The sequence below is a fragment of the Barbatula barbatula genome, assembly GCF_947034865.1.
Source record: "Barbatula barbatula genome assembly, chromosome: 5".
Lineage (NCBI taxonomy): Eukaryota > Metazoa > Chordata > Actinopteri > Cypriniformes > Nemacheilidae > Barbatula > Barbatula barbatula.
In genome coordinates, this window is record NC_136769.1 from 23,616,680 (window position 1) to 23,643,222 (window position 26,543).

General features: G+C 38.6%; 1 protein-coding gene across 2 annotated transcripts in view; it reads right to left on the minus strand.

Moving 5' to 3' along the window:
- prkcab (protein kinase C, alpha, b) overlaps positions 1-26,543 on the minus strand; it is a 104,775-nt gene that overhangs the window by 54,345 nt on the left and 23,887 nt on the right. For both annotated transcript variants that reach the window (XM_079457106.1, XM_079457105.1), the window contains exon 3: positions 4,907-4,989. In XM_079457106.1, coding sequence (XP_079313232.1) covers positions 4,907-4,989 — 83 coding nt within the window. The remainder of the gene's footprint in view (positions 1-4,906; positions 4,990-26,543) is intronic.

The following is a 26,543-nucleotide window of genomic DNA, read 5'->3' on the forward strand; positions in this document are numbered from 1 at the left end:
CTATTTCCTTAATACCGACATCATTTTCGAGTCTATGTAGGAGCATGCTGTGGTCAATGGTGTCGAATGCAGCACTAAGACCTAGCAGCACCAATAAGGAGATACAACCTCGGTCAGACGCCATAAGCAGATCATTTGTAACTCTAATCAGAGCAGTCTCTGTACTGTGATGTGCTCTAAATCCAGACTGGAAATCTTCATTAATCTCATTCCTTTGGAGGAAGGAACATATTTGAGTTGAGACAACTTTTTCCAGAACTTTAGATAAGAAAGGTAGATTCGAAATAGGTCTGTAGTTAACTAGTTCTCCAGGGTCGAGATGTTTTTTTTTGACGAGAGGCCTTATAACAGCCACCTTATATGCTTTAGGTACATGTCCTAGAGTCAGAGATGAGTTAATAATGCTAAGTAGAGGATCTATAATTTCTGGGAGCATCTCTTTCAGTAGATTTGTAGGTATAGGGTCTAGCATGCATGTAGTTGATTTATATTATCTAATTATTTTAGATAGTTCATCGTGATCTATAGTAGAAAATAATCGTAATTTCTCCTTAGGGGCGCTGTAGTTAGTTGTTTGTTCAGCGGGTTTCACTTCTGGTTGCATAGTTATAATTTTTTCTCTAACATCTTAATTTTATTTGTGAAATAGTTCATAAATTCATCACTGCTATGCTGGTATACAGAATCAGAAGTCGCTGACGATTTTGTTTTGGTTAATTTAGATTAACTGTATTAAATAAAAACCTAGGGTTATGCTTGTTTTCTTCTTTTAGTGATGAAAGGTATGCGGACCTAGACGTTTCTAGGGCTTTCCTGTATTTTCTAATACTTTCCTTCCATGCAGTACGAAATATGCAGGCGTGGTTGCCCACATTTGCTTACTGATTGGTTCGTCTGAATCATTGACCCTCTCATCTGAGCCATTAGGCTACCTGAAGGATACAATGACCAGCCTCGCAAGGGCCGTGTAAACCACATGCTTGTGTAACTTAAAGCTGCGCTGCGTACACAGATCGGCACAGTGACATTACAGCAACGCTAAAACGCATGTGGAAACTGAGGTATAAACAGGGATCGATTTCGTTTTAACAACAGGCTTACGTAAACACCACCTTTACCAACACCAAACAATCTCCAACAAACATCAACATTTTGAAAGCAAATTCAAACTGATCCAACAAACAACTGTACAACAGGGGTTTCCACGTGTTTGTTGGATCAGTGTGAACTAGCCTGTAAAGTCTAGACCTTCTGCAAAAGTTGTACCAGTGATACCACATATAACCTCTCGAAAATGTTATTTCTTTGAAACATTTCTTCTGTGATATGGAAAATTGTAGGCACAATAGAAATTCCTATAATATGAAAAACATTTCTGAAACACATTTCATCTTTAAAGCCTGTGGCATACTTTTTTATGTGTACACCAGTGTACCATACAGCTGAACGCACAGCCAATTTTCACAGGAATAGCTGTATTACTGACAAACGCTTTGATAATAAATAGACTTAACTCACATAAAAGGACAATGTATAGTTTTATTTTAATTTTAATTTAAAGAGTGATATGACATTACTCAATAGCAGGGTCATACAGAACCTGCAGACTTCTTTGTTCATTCTGTGCTAAAATATTGAAACAACTACGTAAATACGTTTATATTTGTACAAAAATGTAAGTATGTGTAAATGTGTCTGCATTTAAGGTGACAGAGGTTAAGTTCTGCTCATCGTTTTAAAAGAGGAAGAGCCTACAGAGAAGCTTTAAGTGCTAAGTAAAGAGACCAAATTAGTACTGAATTAATTTGAACCAACGGAAAATGTGCATGTCATTTTTGAATTGGAAATGATTCAGCGCTGTCTCAAGTAATCAACAGATAAATGGCAAATATCAAATCGTTCGTCCTCAGCTTCAAGAAAGGCATTTGAATGACACTGAATGAATAGCAGCCACTGAACGTTGTAGACTAACAATCCAGAGGAAAGATCACAACACCTTTATCATCAAAAGGAGATGTTATATTTGCTGAAAGCATGATCAGATTAAACAAGCCTGTCCCATGAATAATGAAGTCGAACCAAGAAGCTGAGTCAGGTGCCCACGTTGGAGCAGCTGAAGACCGAGGATGGCACTGATTTTACCAATGCAGGGGAAAATAGTAGACCCTCCTGATCCTGGCAGAGCCAGTGATGCCAGTTACCCCATTAAGAAAACAGTGCTCGGAGCTCAGAAACACTAGACACACTATCATCACACAGTGACAGCAACACAATGTTGGACAAAGACAACTCTCAGTAGCCTACTGCTACTCTGAATCATGCTTTTGTTGGCGATATTACTGATCTGATAGCTCAGGGAAGCTTTGCTTACAGATAAATTAATTTCTCAATGTCACCAAAGATTAGCTGACACTTAAACTTCAGGTGTACTAGGTTTGGATGGTGAGGCTATACAATATAATGTGAAATACAATATTCAGGTAAAATATCACTGTATCATTTGCATGGCAGCATTTTACCTACGTTTGTACAGTTTTCGACACAGAAATGAACAAATAAATACAAATTAAATTAAATGACCTACAAAAAAAAGTCAAAATATCCATCTTCATGAGTTTCCGTGGGAACACATCTGTTCTTTAGGTTTTGAAGTTGAAATGTGCAGATCTAAAGCTGTCACACAACACAAGAAAAATAGCTTTTGCAGGTTTACAGTGCGACACAAAGACAAATATTAGCCAAAGCAACAGCAGGAAAGTTGAGACAGTAAGGAGAAAGATCATTTATCACATGATGTTATTATTTTGAGGAGCCTATAAAAGAACACTATGTAACCAGGAGTAAGTGAAAGTGTGTGTTTTAAAGGGCTCAATATAAATAGATCACACTAATGACTTGAAAGGTGATCCATCTAAAGCCACACTGGAGTCCAGTAATGAACATAACAGTATGTTCAGACACTCTGAAGGAGGAGAACATCGAGAATCAATGGAGACTCTGCAGATCATTTATTTTCTGTTTGGTCCACATGTGAACATCAAAGCCATCTAATCGTCAGAAACACAAATATCAGTCACACATCTTGGCAGCTATTATAAGCCCTTTTTAAAGAATGACATGATGTCCATTGTGTTCAAAAAGTATAGGAAAAAATATATTGTTTTGTTAAAATATTGCAATATTTAATACAAATAATTAATATTAAATAATTAATTTAATAACACATTTTATTTTAACCTTTAATTGTTATCATTTAATACAAATTATGCAGGAAAATAATAGTTTATATAAAGGATTTAATAAAATAGCAATATTTAATGTCATGAACCTGTATTGATATATTCATGCCATTAATTTGCATTCTTGGTAAAACGAAAAAAAGGTAAAAGCAAAAAATATCAGTAAAATGCAATCTAACGAGAAACAAAAAGACAAAAATAATGTGTCAATCAAAGTAAATAGCTACTCCGCTTTAGACAATATGAACTGTGAAAATAGTCTTTGTCTGGCTGACAAGACGGCAAAATTGCACTAAAACCAGCAAATCTGACTAGTCCGCTCTGCTAGAAAGCTCAGTTTGATTCAAACCTTTCATAGCATGAGCACTATGACATGTAGAGTTTTCTTGCTCTTTCTGTTTGTGCAATGTTGTCCTACTTTGCCCTAACCCACAGACTCTGCTAGTGAAGAGTCTCAATCTTACAATGGTCATGTATTTCTACCAGTATTAAACTAACCTAACATGGAATATTAGGGAAACAAGCCATATCTAGAGACCAAGAAACATCATTAAGACTTTCGGTTCTGTTTGGTGACAGCAGTGGTGCAGCTTTAAATGCTGTGGAGATGTTTTGTTTATGTGTCTTGAGGGTTTGAGCTACAGGGAAAGATGAGGCAAGAGGCCGGTGGAGGAGGGAGATGTGAAAATGAGCAATGATCAGATAAAAACAGATGATTCCAGGGCTGGATGGATGCAGTGTAAGGGTCGTGACAGAGCCTGCGGTCTGAGTACATGCTCACGCCAGGAGCAGACAAGCTTATGAGATCAGCGGCCCTGACCCTCTGACTCACACACACACACACACACACACTCATAAATACACAGAGGGGGAGAGAGCGAAAGAAACACTAATCCCTTCAAGAAAAATTGAGAAAAAATACAAATACATACAGACTTGTTTAAAAGAGAAGTTCTCTCACTATTTGCACATTCTTATACTTTTTTTCGGTACACAAAAGGTGAATTTTTAACTAAACAAACAAACGTAATAAATAAGGGCAAAACAATATATACAAATCCATACAGTTTAAAAGGACAATGCAATGTTGATCTTTAGGTCAAGCAACAATTCAGCTATAAAGTTTGCTGACTCGCAGTGAACATATTAGCCTCATCTCATTCATGCCCAAACTTCCAGACTTATCAGCAATTTACAGCCATTAAAACAACCACAACAAGCATGTAAGCCTTTCAGAAGTGTCTCATTAATGCTGTTTAGAGACTAATGTGAGGCTAATCTAGTGAGGGGTTAAAAGAAAACATCCACACATCTGACCTTGAGAGGGTTTTCTGTGACAGTGTGAGCAGTAGTCAGTGGACACACTGGGCCAAAAGGGCATATTTGACTTCAGGGTGACAATCTAAGGCAGCTGTAACTAGCCACAGTGTGCCAGAGCCAGAGATAAGTATCACACACACATCCAAACAGGAGCAGGAGAGAAACCATTTCTCCATGCTGCCTCAAGCTGAAGTCCTATTCAACATGATGCTTTTCAAAACAAGAGCCCAACTGATCATTGAAGGGACAAACTCTTCACACCAATGTTTAACTTAAATCACTGTGATGACAATGTGAAAAAGTACTATATGTGTGTAAAATAAAATAATAAATAGGGATTTACTCACATCTGTGTCGGGGCCCTTGTCAGCTCCTGGACAGGAGAAGGTAACAAACTCATGGCACCTTTTGTGGACCACAAAACAGCAAACTGTGAAAGAGAGGGGAAATAGATTCATACCATAAATAATTTCATATTCACATAAAATACTGACCATTATCATTTATATTCACTCAGGGCCTCAATAAAAAACATTGGGCTCTTTGCTATTGGCAAAACCAATTCACAGGTTTTTGAATCTGATTTATTAACTTTGAAACCTTATAATAACAATGATGACCGTCATTATACGAAATACGTCCAGCTATTCATAATGATTTAATACTGTGTGATGCATCCCGAATCATAAATAGAACATTGATTTATTTCCTCAAAACAAATTCTTAAAGCATGATATTATAAGGTTTACTTGATGTACCTGTATGTATACCCCTGAACAACTTCAGTGGCATAATGTTAGCATCAAAACAACAATTACATGTGTCCATGGACACTGGACATCTGTTAAAGATGAGTCATCTGTTAAATACTTGCAGTCAAACCCAAACTGTGATACCTGAAATTTTTGTTTTTGCATTTACATGACCTTACTTGTCATCAGCTGATTAAGCATAATTGGAGAAAGACTGATCATGTAAACACACTCAGTGACAAACTAATTCTATTTCATTTGGTTTTCTGTGGTCTTTGTATGGGTAAGTTTCCATTTCCTTAAGCTGTTTCCTTATAAAGGACTTTAATGTGGGAGAAATTCCTAAAGCGGAGGTACAGAAGCATACTATTTCATCCATTCTGACTTCTTTACACTATTAAACGTGCTTTACATGCTTACAAGCTTAACATGGTCAACTTGTCAAAAAAATGAGTTGAACGTATGACATAGTATTTCTATGCTCAATTCACTCCGCCAGGGTCCGCACAGGATTCAGAAAGTTTTTCCGAACATGGTTTCCCATTTCGTTACCAGGGTTCTTAGTCCCTTATTGGACCATTCTCCAAGAAAAGCACGCCCAAGTATCATCAAGCGAGCGTAAGAGCACGCCCATCAATGCTGCTTCACTCTTTGTTTGTTTGCTCACTGCATTTCGGTGATGAATGTTGCTGGATTTGGAGCGAGTTTGAAACGGATACTGACTGGTCGTTGTTTAGGCACGTCAAACCACATTAAATAACTCGCCTGCAATGACCAGTGAGTTTAAAAAAGACAAGCACTTCAATATGTTGTTCCTACAAATCTATTTTAAATGGGAAACACGTCAGAACAGGCCATAAAAGCAATTGTACGCTGTCTACATACTGTAGTATGGACTGTGCGATTGCAGTGTTTTGGCTATTAGTGTCAACAATGTAAACCATTTCAATGCAAATACAATAAAAATAGGCACAATTACAACACCACTGGGCCAGACTACAGCCAGATACACATGAACAGATGTTGAACTGATCCATGATGAAAATGTATTCAGTTTCAGCCAGAACAGATTATACTATTAATTTTTAAATGCAGTAGATACGTTTGTTTACAGTTGTCAGTGAGCCACTCATGAGAGTGACAAAAAAACAAAAGTGCTGTAAGAATCCAAAGACAAGTCAAGATGAGGAAGAACTAGATATTACTGGGACTTTGTTGAACACAATTACCTCATGGTTATTCAATTTATTTATAAATAATTTCAGCTTTTGAGAAATACTAATATTTTGAGGTTTACAACTAATGTGATTACTGAGAATTACTGAGATATGGGATATTGGTCATAGCACCCAGTCCTGCACACAGTGTGTGTTTGTGGAGAGACAGTATTGAGTGATTGAACAGAAGGTATATGGTGTGAGGGTATGTGGGACGGCACAGTCAGTGGCCTGCTGTGTGTTTCTCTCATTTCCCCATGAGTTCATTGCAGCCATCAACATGCATCCTCCAACACACAGCCCACCAATCCTCCTCTGACTCACACACAGCATTAGGAAAGTTCTGCAGAACAGATTAATATAAGATCACGTAGTCTGTGTTGTGTGACTCTGGTTTACCCATGCTGGAATATAGTCTTTAGACCTATATGTTGATGTGTACATCAGTCGGACACCCATGAACTAAACTAAACTCTTCTCTGCACTTCTAAACTCCTACAGTTTGGCAAAAAGACATGGTATCACTCAAATATCACAAGCAATCGTCCTTGGGTTGTGAATATGGATTTGAGATGGTGATTCATGCTCAGCATGTCTACAGTTGCATGTAATTTAGTAGAAAAATATCATACAGTGTGTCATTTTGCTGTGTGTGAATGTAAGCAGTCTGCCAAATTGTAAAGCCGAAAGTGAAGCCAAGTTATTGGCTTAGGAAAAAAGGAGTCGATAATTATAGACATATAATTATCGATAATCGTCTGTCGTTATAATTTCAGTTTGGGGTCAGAATTGCGTCACTCTGTGTAATGCCTGCCTACGTTCCATTCGCAACACAGCACACGGAAGACCAATCACAGCAGACTAGACCATCTGACCAATCAGATCAGAGTGGGCTGACAGAAAGGAGGGGATTAAGTCAAGTATTTATATATCTTTATTTATATAGCGCTTTTGACAATTTTCAAAAATGCTTTTTAAAACATTGACTATAAGCTAAACATATAAGGTTATGCAAGTCAAAACACAGGCCAAATATCAGACAGACTATAAATTCCTATATGCAGTGTTGACATAATAAAACTATAAAATTCTAACAGCCTCCCCCTGGCCAGGAAAACAGTGCAAAACAGTATGCAAACGGTGGCGAGGAACCCAAAACTTCATCTGAGGAGAAAGAAACATCAGAGGGAAACCAGGCCTAACCAGGTGTTTGCTCTTAAGAGCGCATTCTACGAGCGAAGTTACGAACGCTCACCGCAATTCCACGAGCCTTTCCCCAAAATGTACTGCGCGAGAACGCGCTCTAAGTGTTACTTTAGAGTCGCTGTCGATTGAAGATAGGCCGAAATATAACTTTATATGTAATCGTGTCCTCTGAACCTTTCACCGTATAATCGTCATCTGATGTGGATTAGCAATCAAGACGTCTTAAGCAGCTAAGGCTGAGGCACTGACAAAATGGCTGAAAAAAACAAAACAAGAAAAGATACCTTTCAAAAAGATGAAGTAAATGTCCTTTAGAGGTGGTGGAGCGAAATAAAGATGTTATTTTCACCAGATTTAAAGGACATCATACAAATAAGGAGAAACAAAACATCTGGGAGGACATTGCTACCAAATTAACAGCAACCAGGGGGGTTAAAAGATCGAGTGAAGAAGATGAAGATGAAAAGGTGGTTGAGGAGGAGGACGACGAAGATGGAGGACGACATGCTGGCCAACCAAGAAATGCCCAATACATGGCTGGTTTTCGTGCACGTCAGCAAGTCATGGACAGATTTAACCTCATAACTCTTACGATACACTTACAGCCTTGCGATTACTCCAGAGCACTCGTAGATCTACGATCATTTTCAAGTGTTACTTAAGTTACGATACTTTTGGGAAACGGACCTTAATATTAAGATCACTCCTACGATCGTTTTTACGATCAATTTAGGCTTACGATGCTTTTGGAAACGCAGCCCAGGGGATTCCAGTTACCCACTGGTAAAAGCTACAGCCTTTGCACAAGCTCGACAAAAATGATTAGATTTGAGATTATCATTAATAATTTTGTAGAGTCGCCACGTCCTCCAGCTCTTAGACAGATGAATCGCTGAACGAGTAGAAGTAAGGTAGCAATAACTGCCTATTATTAGAAAATAAAAGTGTTTTTAGACCATATCTGTACGTAAACTTGTAGTTGGACACTCCATAAACCAAAGTAGGACCTTAAAAATCACAAAATATTTGCTATTTAAGACTTTCTACAGTGGGTGACGTACAACAATGAGGAGGAGGGGAAGCTTTAAAGGTGTTGTCTGTAATAAATGTTCTCTATTAATTAAATCAAAGCAATACCTTAATATGTTTGTAGAAATTTAGGAAACATGCTACTTTCACATAACTGTTTGTCCAAAATACAACGCTATAGCCAGTTATTCCACTCTGAAATGTGGTTCCATGCCAGAATGTTCCGTTCCGTGCCCGCCCACTGACGATTTACACACTAGTGTATTTCAACATATCGGTTGCCAGTTGGTGATTATCACAGCATATTTCAGCAAACAACCAATCTGGGTCAGAGATAGCATATTTCATCCTTTCCGGTACAATTACTTTGCAAACTTAGAAAGAATTACTATATTTTACAACTTACGATGAGTAATATATAATTTTATTATGATTATTTAAATGAGACAGCAATATTCATGGCCCATAAATGCTCCGGAGGCCACAACCTCTGAAACAAGCTGCTGGTTGACTTAGCGATATGCAAAAAAACGAAACCACTGCAAATGCATAAATTAGCAGATAAACTTCGATGCATTCCATTACATTCCTGTAAATCCAGGCAACTCCTGTGAGCTCCGAGTCTGAGGAGGAGGTGCCTGGTAAAAACCCTCGCCAAAATTCTTTATTTGAACTGCAATACCAAGCTATTACATACTGCTCCTTTAAAGAGCTTCTTCATTAAACAAGTTACAGTATGTGGTGGTCAGTGGAAACCAAGTAGTAACTAGGTAGATCCTCTGCTGTACACCCCTCTAAATATTGTCCTCTGATGAGCATTAAACATGGTGAGATTTAGTCGTTGGCCTGTGAATAAGTCCCACAATACGTCTCGTTTTTTAAAATGTTTTTATTTGACAGTACATGTGCTAACAGTGTACTTTACCGCCCCCCCCAAAAAAGAATACTGGAACTACATGTACTTGCCATATAGGTGTATGCTTCAAGGTTCAAGGTTGGTACCTACCTGGTAGTAATAACACAATGCAGTAAGAAACACTGTTACGCAGTAAGTGCATAGTAGTAAAAGGAAGAACACCAATGTCCATTTCGAAAAAGCACCAAATTTAGCCTAACACAGAAATAATGAGGTATATTGAAATATACCCTATGACTTTGTTTACAACTTTGTTTATTTTTGAGTGACCTATCCCTTCAAATAAGATGCCAAGTGATGCTTACAGATCTGTTGATCTAAACGTGTAAATAACTCTGTCGGGAAAATCAGAGGGATATTTCCACTTTGAATGGTTTCAAGAACATCAATAACATTCAGATTCAGTCCAACTTCACCCCGTCTGCTTATTTTCAGGGGAAATCCCCATCGGTTTCAGAGCAATGTTACACATCCCACTTGTGAAAACAGATCTTCCTGCTTTTATCTTCATTTTTTCTATTCAAATTTAAGTGTTGTAGCCAAGCAAAGCCAGCTGTGCCAACAAGGGTCAATCCACGTAGGCCAAGATATCAATGTTTCTCAAAAGGCTGAAGTGAACGTACACGGGTGCACCTGGCAATGGGCGCACAAATCTATTCCCAATCAGTTCTTAGATAAGAATCCAGAACAGCAGCTGCTAAACCATGCCAATATCATTCCATCATAAGTATACGCAGTGACTATTTCAAGCATCTTATAACAACATATAACAACCATTATTACATTATTACTGACACACAGCCTGCTAAACGCTGGACATGTTATTTAAAAACAGAAGACGCTGCAGAATAAATGACAAATAAATATACAGAGGGCAGAGGTTTTCATTTCTGCTCTGTCAACTGCGAGACCATGATAAACACTGTTTGTGTGTGCGTTAGAATGGTGAGAGGACATTGTGCTTGGTACGTTCATTATCTTTAAACCGAACTTTTAGAATTTCATTTGGCAGTTTATCCTGTCTGACTAGCGTTTGTGCCATAACGTTTACAGTACGTTTTATTTCCATAGGCTGAAAGCGGCCTTTGTGACTGTTGAAACACATGCACGCCTAACAGTGCGGCATATATGTTTTAACCTAATATATATTGTATTATATTGCATTTTAAATGCAATATGGCAATGGAATGTTCTAAATGGCTTTAGTTTTCACAGATATTATGTATGCAATTTCGGCAATAAATAAAAAAAATTCTAGAAAGGAAACATATTAGTTGTTCATTTTAGAGACCTGTCTTATTTTTTCTTGTATATTTAGTATTGCTCATTAAATGGGTCAAATGACACGGCTAAAACGAATATTATCGTTTGTTTTAGATGTAACGCAATGTGTATACACGATTTAAGGTTAAAAAACGCTGTATTTTCCACATACCGTGCATGTTTGTGTCTCCCCTTTGCCCACTTAAGCTCTCTCGTCATGACTCAACAAAGACAATAAACCCCATTATAAACACCACATTTATGGCCTCTAGTTGGAACAGAATTACTGATTATAAGGACGTATGTTGTCTTTCTTCACGTTGCACGCATGTCTGCTTTTGCAGATAACACAAAGAAACACCATGTGGTACAAACACATGATAAACTCAACTCGTGTTAGTCCGTAACAAAGTCTACAATACATTTACAGGCTGCGAATCTGAAGCGCCAGACTGTCCTTGCGAAGTTTTAATGGTCGGAATGGCCCCACTTTTAAACCAAAGCTTTCTTGCATAGCCGGTCTTGATCTCTCCCAGGTTCGCGAAGCAATCTTCGGTGAAATGCGCTGCACAAACTTGAACAATCGGATTGTATCTTTTTGGAACAGTGAGGCTTTTTTTTAGCAACGAAAACACACACAGCGTCTCCGCAACATGTGTGCGGCGGCGACGATACAATCAGATTCACAAGTACGCCCACCTTACTTACCTTTACATTCAGGCGGTCTTAGTCAAATCATGTTACGAAGTGACGTACATTCGCCGGGATGTGGTTACACAAGGCGTTTCAGGCAGGTCTAATGTCCAACTTATAACACACCAAAGACTAAGACATTTTTTATTTGCGCCATATGTATCATCCCCTTAATGAAGAAAAAGTACTTACGTATAATCCAAATACTCGATTAATCGGTGGAATAATTGGTAGAATAATCGACAACTGTTATCCATGCTGCCTTTTAATAATGTCATAATGCCAACTGGGGAGATTGCAAGCAGTTTTAAGTAGTCTATGTGAAAAAGACTTCAGGCAACACAAAAGATTTGCCATGCTAATTTATGAAGGGCCACAAGCTGAATGATTTGGAAGGTAAGGGTCTCCTCCTGCGATATTGGTAGTAATAGTCAGGAGTTTATAAACAGCACATCACCTTTGTTATTATAATGCTCTTCTATATGACTTGTAAAGTTTTTGCAAAGTTTATTACTGTAAATACATCACTGGTGGATTTGCAATCTGTTTCTGTGGTCCTCAGAAGAAACAGTCACAGGTTTTGAACGACATGGGGGTGAATAAATGATGATAGAATTTTTTGATTTGGGGCGAACCATCCTTTTAATGTTGTGTCCAGGTGTACAATACGGTTAAAGATGCTGCCTATCAAGTGTGTAATACTAATTCGTTAACCGATACAAATATCTTGTGTCCTCCAGCTAACTTGGTGAGAACCTGCAGATAAACTGACTACACCTAACTGCTTATGCAAGTTTTGTATCACAAGAGAATCTGTTCCTTTGTGCAGTATTTTTCCCATTCACTTTGTCCATAAGCATGGCAGAAAATAAAGTGTTATGGCCAATAATCAACTCAGACAGAATCAAACAAAGTTGAATAGAAAACACATAAATAAATTAACAGTTGAAAAGTAACCACGGAAAAAAGTCACAACAATGATGCATGGAGAATCAATAATGATGTAACCCAATCAAAACCCTACAATATAAAAGCATAACAATTATACCATAACTATAGAGTATATATATATATACAGTATAGCAGGTAGAAAGAAGGCACCAGCATTCTTCAGTCATTATTTGTATGTTGATGGCTGTACAGGCAGATAAAGAACAGAATGAGCTGACACAACACACAGTCTAGAGTTACTGCTTTCTCCACACACACACACACATCTCACAGGCTGTCTAACAACACGAGTCCAACTCCATTTCTGTGTGTCAAGTTCTCCTCAAACTTTTATGGGCTTGAATAAAGATCCTGTTATAGTCTGGCAGAGAGAAACTGACACGCTTTGTTGTTTACACGTTTCACGGTCACTCTACACCATCATGGCAGCAGACTGACAGGTTACCAGTGCACATATAACTCATTACCACTGAGCTTCACATCCCCTTTGTTCTGAACCGGCTGATTATTTAGCATGAGACATTGGCTAAATGGACTGTTTAGAAGTGCAAGTAGTGTGACGAATGATACAGATAATACTGACTAAACATTGAAAACATGAGATTCCTCCGCTTCTCCAATTATCTTTGGGGTTTTTTCAAGGCCAAATGTGTTCCGTGTTTCGTGTGAGACAATTATTGCGTTTTCACAATCAGTCATCGCTACTGTACATAACATAAGCAGCACTGTACACACACTGAGAGCAAACCTATCCATTGTCCAGACTCTTCAATGAGTGTGTTTTCATTTGGAAGAAGCTTTTGGTCTTTAAAATGTTTTTATTAAAACTCAGATGTTTTCGAAGCGGTTCATATATTAGATGTATTGTATGATGTAGAGCCTCTCCTTTATTAAGAAATGTTTGTCCTCAAATAAGAACACAATGTCCTGATAAGCTCTTCGATAGATATCTTGGTGACATACTATATATGGTTACTGGGGTGTGTGACTCAAAAATAAAACTCCATCCTCTATGCTCCAAAAACATACACCATAAACCAATTTGTTAAAATCTCTATATTTATTCATTAAACTATCTTGGGCAGTTTTTTAACCCAAAGCAACCCAGAGGGAAGTGTTCATATGCTGGTCTTTCAAAGCTCGGGAGAGTTCTCAGATATTTCTTCTTAAAGTGCTTAAGAGAAATAAAAACAGAGACACGTGAAATTGGTGTTAAAATACATTATGGAGGTGTCAAATGATATAGACTGCTAAAGTGAAGTAATCTGGGGACGGTTGCATAAACTGCTTAGACTAGTCTTACAAGTTAGTCATCTCATTCTTTTCTTCAAGACTGGTCAAAACTTCTTCAAGTCAGTTACATAGAAAGGTAGATTGGGAGAGTTGAAATATGAAATGATTATTCCTGACTAACTGCTAATCTGTGCAAATAGTTGTCAAGACACGGTCTTAACTTAGCAGCCATGTTTATTCAACAGGCCCCTTGATTTGGCTAAACTTGATGAGATATGTTTGATTTCATATTGAAATTATATGAATTGAAATTATATGCACACTTGGCAAATCTGAGTAAACAGATTGATCTTTCTAATGAAAATGCAATTGTGAAATGTCCTTATACATGCAAGCTATACGAAATGCCTTTGATTTTGGTCTTTCTAAGGTGTCTTAGAAGTCAGCATAATTTTGCTTACTACGGTTTGGCACAGTCTGCATGTCAGCCTTTGACGTCTATGATGTAGGCGGAAGACAGCTCACCAGGCCTTCAACATTTTTGAGAGTCACTCAATAATCCTTAACTTTATCATAGCTATAATGCCGGCAAACCGCCAAACACAAAAAATGCACCCTGGCCTGCAACAATGCACTTGTTCACTGTATAGTTATTTGGAAATAGACCCTCTGCTTGCTTGACTTTCCTCTGTGTGCGTGGGTGAATCTGCCACTGACTTTCTCTAGGCCAGCCAGAGATACCCTGCTGTCACCAAGGTAACCGTGCAGATCCTTACAATCTGTGTCTCTGTCTAGCTCTCGTAGGAGGTTACTCCACACCAGCGTCCATCATAAAACATCAATAAAGGTAGCCAAGAAAATAAAGCCAAATCAAATCTTTCCCAGACATGTGCAATAAGGCTCCCTGCATAAGTTCACATTTCATTTCAGAATGTGATGTGTCAACACGTCCAATGTTTCACAACTAAACTGTATATACTATATAGCTAGGTTCCAGTAGCTCAACTGAACCAAGTGAATGAAATTTAAGTTGCTTTGAATGAAAGCATCTGGTTAATGTATAAATATACTGTACAAGCTGTATAGTAACTACAATGAGACTGCATTTGTTAAAAGCTAGGTAATGCATTAGCTCTCGTAAATAAATACACACTACTTCTACAGCATTTGTTCATCCTAGCACATATTAATTTGAGCATTTACTAATACATTTTTCATATCAAACGTTGTACCTGTTAACATTAATAGACCATAAACTTACATAAATAGCCCAACCCAAGCTCAATGGAAATCACAGAATCTTTCAGGTGGAATGTCCACTAGAGGTGTGTGGTTATACTTCAGAATATACGTCAGTATTATCTGATTAAAAAATCTTGAGCGGCTCCAGCCTCTCTAGTGTACAGTCTAGTTCTCTCTAGTGTACACTCCAGCCCCACAATGCTTTGATTTGTACCCAGAGTTACGTATTTCAGGGTATGCAGAGGTGTGTATTTCCAATGAGCCTGTGTAGTGAATAAGTGCATTGACACTAACTTACATTAAACAAAGATAATGCTGAAAAACAATAAATGTTAGTTCATATTAGTTAATGCATTAACTAACTGTTCACAAATACAAACTTACTGTCCAGTGTCCAGCTATATTAAGTGTTGTTTATTGAGATTTATACATTAAACAATACGGTCACACTTTAGAATAGGGTCCAATTCTCACTATTTACTAACTATTAATTAAGAGTTTTGCCTCAATAAACCCCTAAGTTTATTAGGTAGTTTTTAGGTTTAGGTAATGGGAAGGACTTAGGGATGCAGAATAAGGCATGAATATGTGCTTTATGCATACTAATATACAACCAATATGAATGTTAATAAGCAAGTGGTTAATGGGGAATTTGTGTACCTTAATATAAAGTGTAACCAACAACACTATTGACCTTTTGTCCCTTTTCCATGGCATGCCTTTGAAGAATGGCTTGAAGATTTAGTAAAACACAAGTTTGGATATGAGGGTGAGTCCATTTTGATTTTTAATTCATCAAGACCTGATTTATGAGCACCGGCAGAAGCGCCTGGATCAGACAGATGAGCATGAAGCGCTGTTTGAAGGGCTAAAGATAGACTGTGGCGTGAACAGCTCCTCCTGGGTCTGTAATGACCAGGTGCTGACACAACAGAAGACAAGAAGAAACTCCGAGGATAATTTGATGGTAAACGGCAGTGCTGTTTCTGGGACGTAGTTACGAATGAGAGCCAATGAGTCAGAGCGCAGTTGGTGAAATTACTGGCTCCTGGGTTTTGCAAAGAACGGGATTGGGAATTCAGATTACCCTGAACACACATACAGTAGGCCTACAGTAAACTCACCTTGAACTGAACATGTGACTTTTGCAGAAAGGCAATTTGCTCTCATGCATTAAGACTTCTTTGGAAGTGAATGTTTGGGCAGGAGAAAAGTCTTCCGTATAAAAAAGACTATGGTGGTTTCAAAAGGTTTGCTCAAGATGTTCTATACATATGCTGTATTTTAACACACCAGGACATTATGGGCCATGTCCAGAAAACAGAATACCAAGGTAATATAAAAAATATGTTTTTAAGCACCATTACAACCTGATATGTCAATTGTGTCTCAGCTGACTGCCGACTGTGTCGTTTCAGCAAATGTCATTATTTAGAAACGATATACGAAAGGGATGGTGTTTCGGTTAAAAAGAACACGTGAGCCCACTTGACTGATGACATGCTTTGCTGCGCTGACAGCATACGACACCTGGTTTCTCCATCAGCACAGGTGTGTTAGGATTGTTCAGAGCGTCTGGAGGAATTCAGAAAGCTAATATCAGTGGTAGCATGGGACTGACTGTGACAGGAAGTAGACAGGCTGGGATAATCCATACGGGCAGAGTGATGTCCTTCCGTCAAGTGGCGATGCATCGGACTGGTTGAATTCCTAAAGTGCCATTTGATATCAAGGGTCCAACAAAGAATGCTTTAATTTTACAGATAACATAAAGTAATACAACAGCGCCCAAAGAAGTACACTGTGCAGAGAGAGACAGCTGTTTAAATCTGATAAATGGTTTTCTCTGAGGATGATGCTACAAATAGCACTGCCATATGTCTTTATATGTCACAATATCAGTCACAGAAAATGGACTGCTGTAAAAACTGAGGTCAGAGATTGATATAAAGTAGGAATATCACACATATTACAGTTATCACAAGGGGGGCTATTGTACTGAACGTTGTACTAAATGTTCCGGGAAAACGTGCCAGTGCTTTTACATAACAGTTTTAATTAACAAGACGTTGCAACATGGCCAATTTGATGCTTTTTACTGCCAAAACAGTTACAGGCTACAATTACAAACCATCATTTGAATTCTATGTCTTGCACATATGAAAAGGGGTCTGCATTCTTAAATGCCGTGAGAAACCGATCACCTGAGGGAGAGTCCATTATTACGTTTTGTATTTTCAGAGTTTTGGTGTGCCGATTTCATAAATTTTCTGCTCACTTTGTGCATTTGGTTTTAATACGTAACAAGCACAGAGATGCAAAAAGATATAAGAAACTCTCAGGAGCATGCGAGTGATGACGGCGCAGCAGGAATGTTACTTACAAAATCCCCCGTAAACATATGTGGACCGGTGGAACTGGGGGTGGAGGCGGGTGATTTGAAGTGCGCGGTGCCATACTGCTTACAGCAGACTATTGAAATGTAGAGGTAGATAAGCATGCATTGTCATTGCAAATGGCCTGAAAAGCCAGTCAGTTTGAGTCATGCTGATATGCAAGCTGATTGGCCAGTGGCCTTCAAGACTAGGAACTACTGTATCAGCCAGGGCCTCTAGTATTTCATGACTGAACTAGGTCATAAATATTGCACAACACAGAGTTGGAACCACAAACATAAAACTTTTACAGAGGGTAAAATGGAAATGTGTGTGGGTTATAGTATATCCCAACTGAACATTTTCATCATGACAACTACGCATTAAAAAATAAAGATAAAACAGAATAAATCCTCTGGTGTTCTTTTTATTTCACAACTAATCTTTATGGTTATTCACTGTGTAATGGAGTCATTCTGTCCTGTCTCACCGGGATGTGGGTGTGTAGGACAGGCGGCTGTATTCCCAGCAGTGAGCTCTTCCTGTCTCTCAGAGACATTAAACCTCTTAATGCACTGTGAGTAAACCATTTGCGTGACCTATTTCATGTCCCAAGCCGAAGCTAGAGGGTCTCCACCCATTACAACAGCCATTTCCATTTTGTAATTACAAAAAATCACTTTAAAAAATTGTCCCAGGACCACGGTTTGAGGCTTAGAAATTGTATCAGCCTAGTTATGCATCATTTCTTTCATTTGGAATTAAACAGATCATAAGCCTGTCACGACTATTACACGATGGCCTGATTATCTGATTTAATCGGGATTATTTGAGATACCATGATATGAAGGAAACACACCATGGCTTTACTTTATCTTTACTTTGCGTACTTCCAAACATTTTCACAAACATTATTCTGAATTCAAATGCCGATGTAAAGGGACCGCAAACATTGTAATAATGTTATGTTTTAGGCCATTATTAATCCGTCTGCCTTGTGAAACATTTGTAACTGATACGAGCACGAATCACAATAAAGCATCAATCGCTTGTACAGTAGTTACAGATCAACACAATGGTCGAATGCTGAGAGTGCCAGTGATTTCTCAGACGGAGACGATTGTTACTCTTACATAAGATGCCCACGCCTTTCTATTGCTCCACACTGTACCCATGTGAATACCCACCAGGTGGCACAGCATCATTATGTCACCCCCCCGTGCCCTCTTCCCTAAGCTCAGCCACAAAAAAAGCTAGCACACTTAACATATCCAGATGATGGCTGCCGGCATAGAGGATCAGACTTAATACACACTGAAGCTTTGCTGAAGATCAGTAATACACACACACAAACACACACTGTCAGATTACCGCTCTGAACACTCCAGCGCAGTGGATGTCAGTTGCGATTGCATAATGTCACTGTGATATTATACACAATGTTTCATACAACGCTGTGCCTGGCCAGATGAACAAAGCTAAAAAATCTGTACATTTCCTGACAAAAATATGATTTGTGCTTAGCTGTGTGTAAATCTCACTGTCATGCTGCCGGTTGAGGTTGAGGTTGATGTGACGGGTTTACAGGGCATCACTGCTTTATTCTCACTATTGCACAGCATGGACCGCTGACAAAATGTAAAAGTATAATGGGTTTATGCGTTCTATTGTCTTTTGTCGCGCCACGTCCGGTGTAGAAACACTGTAACATAATAAAAAGCGTCTGCTAAATGACTAAATGTAAATGAATTTGGACTCAAATGATTATTCCATGCCTGTTTATTTATTTACTTGTTAATCAGCTGGTATTTTGTTCCTCTGTGTCAAAAAATCGAATGATTACTCAGTTATATTTATTCCATCGGCATTCAGCAGCTTTGATTTACTGATTCAAATGAGAGATACGATAGTAAACAGCCATGTGCAGATGTTTGGGTGTTGATTTTCTGTCATGTCCTGTGTTTCTATAAGGTATTACATTAGAGTGATAAATGTATACACTAAACGCATTAGCAAGGTCCACCTGTTCATTAAAGTCCCATCTCTGCTCAATTCAGCCATTTAACAATAAACACAGGGCTTTTATTTTTTAAGCAGATGCCTACAAGAAATATCAGGCAGCTAGAGCGAGGTAAAATCTTGCATACACTACACTATCATAATATAAATATTCAGAAGGTTAAGGCTGCACTACTTTTTCAATAACAACTGATGCATTTGTTGCATCAAAGAGTGCAGAACAGTACTCTACTCTCAGCCAGTTTTGTCTCATTGTTCCAAGGTTACCAGAGCGGGCAGGACGCAGTGCATGCCCAGATCTGACAAACGCTGTGATGATAGAGCTGGATAAAGGACGTGGCGACAAAATTTCAGCCGCTATTAGATTTTTAATGATAATCTTAAATCTAATTTTATGCAAGTACTGTCAAGCTTGTGCAGAGGCTGCAGCTTTTGCCAGAGGGGAACTGGAATCCCCTGGTTAGGCCTGGTTTCCCTCTGAGGTCCAATGTAGTTTTGGGATCCTCGCCACCGTTTGCATACTGTTTTGCACTGTTTGCCTGGCCGGGGGGGCTGCAAGGATTTTATAGTTTTATTTAATGAACACTGCATATAGGAATTTATAGTCTGTCTGATATTTGACCTGTGTTTTGACTTGCATAACCTTATATGTTTTGCTTATAGTCAATATGTTTTCTTGTACAGCTGCTTTGTAACAATGAAAATTGTAAAAAGCACTATATAAACAAAGCTGACTTGACTTAAAATATAGTCAGAGAACAAATTAAGAGTCCACGTATTTTCATGCATTCAGACAATTCCAGTTCAGTATCCGTTAAATTTCAGAAATAGATAGTCACCCAACAAAAATGTGAAAGACTGAGACAATGTTTATTAAAAAATTAATGTGAGAACATTAGTATTGTGTTGCTAAAACATGAATGTGAATTCTACTTTTAGCTAAACACAAACATATAAATAGTTAATGCAGAAAAACTGCGTATTATTTGGAACGGTCTCTTATTTTTTTTAATGACTTGTATATTGATCTTATATTGAGCGGCTTTATAAGATGGTGTATGATAGGTGCTCCATATGAGATGTTTCCTGCATATATATACCTTAATGTCTTAAAAGGACAGAGTGACAGAAGTCTGATCTGTTTACTTGACTTGAGTTGTACACAAATTACAGTAGATCTACACAATGGATTTTCTATGGCACTTTATACTCATTAGAGATTAGATGGTTAGAAGGAAACGACTTCTGAGAAATAATAACTCAAGACAGCAGTTTCCTAAAAGCCATGTGGTGAACCTAAAAGCTTCTGGAAAACATTTATTTGTATAGCACTATGTACCCACAAAACAAATAAAACAGCCCAATATCCGAGAAACACTCCACGCCAAACATTCACTTAGCAGCTAAACTACTGACACGTTTCGAAAGTAGGAGCACAAATTCAACAAGAACAGTAAAAAACACTAGCAAGGTTTACATGGACACATTTTGTTTAAATCAGAAAGATATCCGTTCGATTGAGGCATCTGAACGTAATGTTTACATATATGTGTTTATATGCTACAAGACTTAAATAGGATTTTATCTTTTGACATGCGCACAATTCATGTAACACAAACAGAACGATTTTTTCTAAAGACGTTTTGATGTAATTTTTCTGATTCATGAAAATGTTTGTATTTTCAAAATGTTAGTTGGTACAAAATAAAAACCTTCGCCGTACCATGTGTAAATGGTGAATAAAATATTAAGACGTTCCGTATTCTAGACAAATGGATGACACAGCTTTCTGAAGCATCATGTATCATAATGATATTTCACGAGTTCTTTTTCCCTGCCTTTTTTCATTTTTTACTCTTTAACTCTAAAACACAGAGCTCGTCCTTTTTTACACACTAAATTGAGCCATCTGACACAAAAATGGAGAAGTTAATATCACTGGTTACTGCATTTTTATAGTCAGAAATATTCTTTAAAATAAGACGCTAGTAACATGTAACTGTCGTGGATATTCCAAATCACAGCAACCAACGCGTCTCCGAAAAAAACGCGCAGTGCTTCCAAAGCGCTCTTAAGCGCCACCAGCTGGTTGTTTTCAGAAGAACACGAGGTATTATCTCTGCTGTCTAAAGACGCTTTTGGTGGACAAAGTTTAATTTATTAAATTATTGGTAAGCATGTAACCTATTATGCATTTATGCGATATAATGTATGAAGTCCAGAGGATTCCAGCATTCCTAGATACGTAATTTGCGTAGCTGTAGTGCTTATGCAAATGATGCACGCGCGCCCTGTTTACAAGTGATTGGAAATCAACATACACACATTTTACCATCAAATCTGACGTTTATGAAGTAATTGTGAATCCGGAGGAACGTTTTTGGGAAGGTCCGTTTTACGTGCAAATTACTAAAAATTTGCACAATGCATGGATATACACTCACCTAAAGGATTATAAGGAACACCATACTAATACTGTGTTTGACCCCCTTTCGCCTTCAGAACTGCCTTAATTCTACGTGGCATTGATTCAACAAGGTGCTGAAAGCATTCTTTAGAAATGTTGGAGTTGATGGAGATTTGTGGGATGCACATCCAGGTCACGAAGCTCCTGTTCCACCACATCCCAAAGATGCTCTTTTGGGTTGAGATCTGGTGACTGTGGGGGGCCATTTTAGTACAGTGAACTCATTAACCAATTTGAAATGATTCGAGCTTTGTGACATGGTGCATTATCCTGCTGGAAGTAGCCATCAGAGGATGGGTACATGGTGGTCATAAAGGGATTGACATGGTCAGAAACAATGCTCTGGTAGGCCGTGGCATTTAAACAATGCCCAATTGGCACTAAGGGGCCTAAAGTGTGCCAAGAAAACATCCCCAACACCATAACACCACCACCACCAGCCTGCACAGTGGTAACAAGGCATGATGGATTCATGTTCTCATTCTGTTTACGCCAAATTCTGACTCTGCCATCTGAATGTCTCAACAGAAATCGAGACTCATCAGACCAGGCAACATTTTTCCAGTCTTCAACTGTCCAATTTTGGTGAGCTTGTGCTAATTGTAGCCTCATTTTCCTATTAGTAGTGGAGATGAGTGGTTCCCCGTTGGGGTCTTCTGCTGTTGTAGCCCATCCGCTTAAAGGTTGTGCGTGTTGTGGCTTCACAAATGCTTTGCTGCATACCTCGGTTGTAACGAGTGGATATTTCAGTCAAAGTTGCTCTTCTATCAGCTTGAATCAGTCGGCCCATTCTCCTCTGACCTCTAGCATCAACAAGGCATTTTCGCACACAGGACTGCCGCATAGTGGATGTTTTTACCTTTTCACACCATTCTTTGTAAACCCTAGAAATGGTTGTGCGTGATCCCAGTAACTGAGCAGATTGTGAAATACCCGTCTGGCATCAAGAACCACGCCACGCTCAAAATTGCTTAAATCACCTTTCTTTCCCATTCTGACATTCAGTTTGGAGTTCAGGAGATGGTCTTGACCAAGACCACACCCTTAATGCATTGAAGCAACTGCCATGTTGATTAGATAATTGCATTAATGAGAAATTTAACAGGTGTTCCTAATAATCCTTTAGATGACTGTATATACTGTGAGCATTCGACTTCTTGGCGCACTGCATAGACTTAGCGCCGCATTAAACTAAAGTACCTCAAGAGCAATTCAAATGCACATGAAGCAGTTGTTTTCAAATGTGTGCCGCGCAAGCTTGAACATTTTTTATCTGATTGAGCAGTTTCTCCAGTTTTCCTTTTCTGCAAATAAATGCAAATAGAAACAATATTTGAATAGGCTACCTATAAATACTACATTTTAAAACCTAAATTTTGTCTCTTAAGTTTTTTCCATGACTGTTTATACTGTATCTAGAATGCATATACCGTATGCTTTTGGACATAAGCCATTTAACCTCAACACACATCATGACAATTGTTAATGCTTGGTTGCTTGTGATGAATCAGTGAGACAATGATACAGCAGAGGCGAGCTTTTATTTCAATGGACTGTTATAGCCGAGTTTGTTTTGTTGAGTGAGGCAGAGATCTAGTGTACACAGGTCAACAGGTACTTTCCATGAGCCCACGAGAGTGTGAGCGTTGTGAGAGGAACTCTACAACGTAATAGAGCTCCAGTTGTCCACAGCTATTAACCTTAAACCTACAGAAGCCCACATACAGCACAGAAACATAGCATTACTCTCTGCTACGCATCCTGACCAGCCAAAAACATTGTGTGAAAACACAGCACTGCCAAGCACTCTGTGTCCCAATGGACGGTGAGCAGCTGTTAGGTGTCTTTAGGCTCAGTGTGGCTGGCCTCTCATCAAAGTTCTCATCCAATCAAATCCGCTTTAGAATCTTCCCTATTACAGCTGCTGAAGCAGCGCCTCAAATCAGCCACTAGTTTGCACATGTATTATGTCCTACATGGTGAATGACACATGATGTAATAGATGGGAGATGATCCAGACAGTGTTTCCATTAACATTAAAGTCATAATTTCATGTTTTTGTCACGCGAGCTTCCTCTGGTTCAGAGACCCGATAGCATAGAGTTGATCATATGCGTAGGTCATACGCTCAGATCCACTGTGAAAACAACACGCATCTGACCCGCTTCAAGTCTGAACAGAATATTGAAAGTTCAGGTTCTATGGAAGAGATCGGACATCGCAGCCTTGATGACTAAAGAAGAAGACAAACGCCAGTGTCACTCACCAACATAAATAAAAAGCTTCAAATGACACATCAATGGTATCACCGATATTCCTATTCTTTTCCATAGACTGTGTGCCAGAAACGAAACGTTTCATGTCAAGGAGACTTGACATGTCATGCGTGCGCATTATTTTCTAAGAATTCAACAGACTGAAGTCAATTATTTACTTATACCACAGTTACCACACTACAAGACGATTTTCAGATGGTTTTTCTCAAGTCATTTGTCCTGGAAGGCTCTTGTTGGCATATGACACATTTTATACGCATCTCACCTCAAGCCGTTGCTCGGAGAGCGAGAGAGAGAAGACGGACAGCACACATACACATGCGTTTGCTTCATTCATACATTTACATTTATTCATTTGGCAGACGCTTTTATCCAAAGCGACTTACAAGTAGTTTTTTACAGTGACACATTACTGCAGAGCAATCAGGGGTAAGGTGCCTTGCTCAAGGGCCCTTCAGTCATGACCCTTCAGCTGAGAGTTCTCATGGGGCATAGAAAGCTCGCTGTTGTGTAGTTAAAGCCCTGTTTACCTCTTCCACAGACATATTTTTTACTTTAAATGGAACAAATGTAAAGGTCCAGTGTGCAATTTTTGGGATGATCCATTGATAGAAATGCAATATAATATACTGTACATAGCACGTATAAAGAGCTTTGGAATGAAGCGTTTTTACCTTAGAATGAGCTATTTCGATCTAGATACACTGCGGGTCCCCATGCATGAAATTCGCCATGTTCTGTCAGCCGTCGTAGTGTTTTCGAAAGGGTGGGTTGAGCCGTTGGTTGCAATTCGCAACCTTGCCGCTAGATATTGCTGACTGGACATTTAAGCTGTTGTTTTTTTTTACTTAATATTTTCTCTTTAACCCACTGCTTAAGGAAAGACTGGAAACATACTGGAAACCTGTCTGAGGTGTTGCCCAGCCTTCGACCCAAGACAGTCTAGGATACACAGGGGAACTAGCTGAGGGAATGGAGTTTTGGGTCTAAATGAACACCATAGGGAAAGCTTTCATTCATAGGTCTGTAAAGTAAGCGATTGGTCTTAGGGCTGAGGTTCAATCTTAAACATTGAGTAGTTATTGTTAGGGCTTAAGCATTCAACTCGGTTATGATTCTAATGCACACTGCAAACATACATTTGCAGACAGAATAGCAAGCATTCTTTTACCTAAATTTACTTTTCTATAGTCATCATGGCACACACTCATGATGCATCGCTGCATACAGCAGCGTGCATGTGCATCCCTGTAATTATGGACCAAGCTCAGACATCACCACTCATAACAGTGTTCTTAAGATGAGGGGATCTTCCCCAGGCAGTCTCAGGGCTTGCACACAATCTGTTTGTTAGACAGCAGATTTCTCTCCTGCTCTGATAATCTTCATATTTTTTCTCTTTTTCATTTCTTGGTCGAAATTCTCACATAACATGCTACAAATTGCACTCCTACTCATCCAGTAACAAGTTGCTGATTTAAAATGTTTTTTTTGGTCTGTGTGTGGGATCTGCCTCCTATGTGAGCTTGCATGGTTTTTACCCAGTTTTTCCTCTTGCTAACAGCAGTCTCACATTTTCCACCTCCATCCCCCTCATTCTCTCATAACTCGTACTTTAGATGAAAGCGATAATGTGGATGACTAATTTGGTACTACTTCGTTTTTTTACGACTGGTGCTGTGTAGCCCAGTTTGGCAAAGTTGTATCTTAAGTTAGCCATGAACAGACCACTGTCCATTAGCTGGATTTAAAATAAGCACATACACATTATACTTGAGTACCCTTTGAAACAGTCACTTCAGATCAAGACACTGGTTATAGGCAAAGGTCAACACCATATTGTGTGTCCAACTAAACAAACAAAACTCTCACAACCCGACTCCTTAAAAATACAAAAGGCCACACTGCAAAAAATGACTTTCTTACTTAGTCTTTATTTCTTGTTTTCCAGTAAAAATGTCTACAAATTCTTGAATCAAGAAGCATTTTCTTGATGAGCTAACTGGCGTAAGAAAATAAGTCTTGATTTTATAAAAAAAATAAGACATTTCAGTGAATTTGTGCTTAAAACAAGCAAAAAGATCTGCCAATGGGGTAAGAAAAATAACCTTGAATTAATGTTTACCTTTTTCTTAGTCACTCAATTCAAGATTATTTTTCTTACCCCATTGGCCGATTTTTTTGCTTTAGCTCATGAAGAAAATGCTTATTGATTCAAGCATTTGTAGACATTTTTACTGGAAAACAAGAAAAAAAAGACTAAGTAAGAAAGTCATTTTTGCAGTGCAGCCAAATCAGAATGGAGGTGCCGTTTTAAGAAAGTGTTATGCAAACCTACTTCTTAA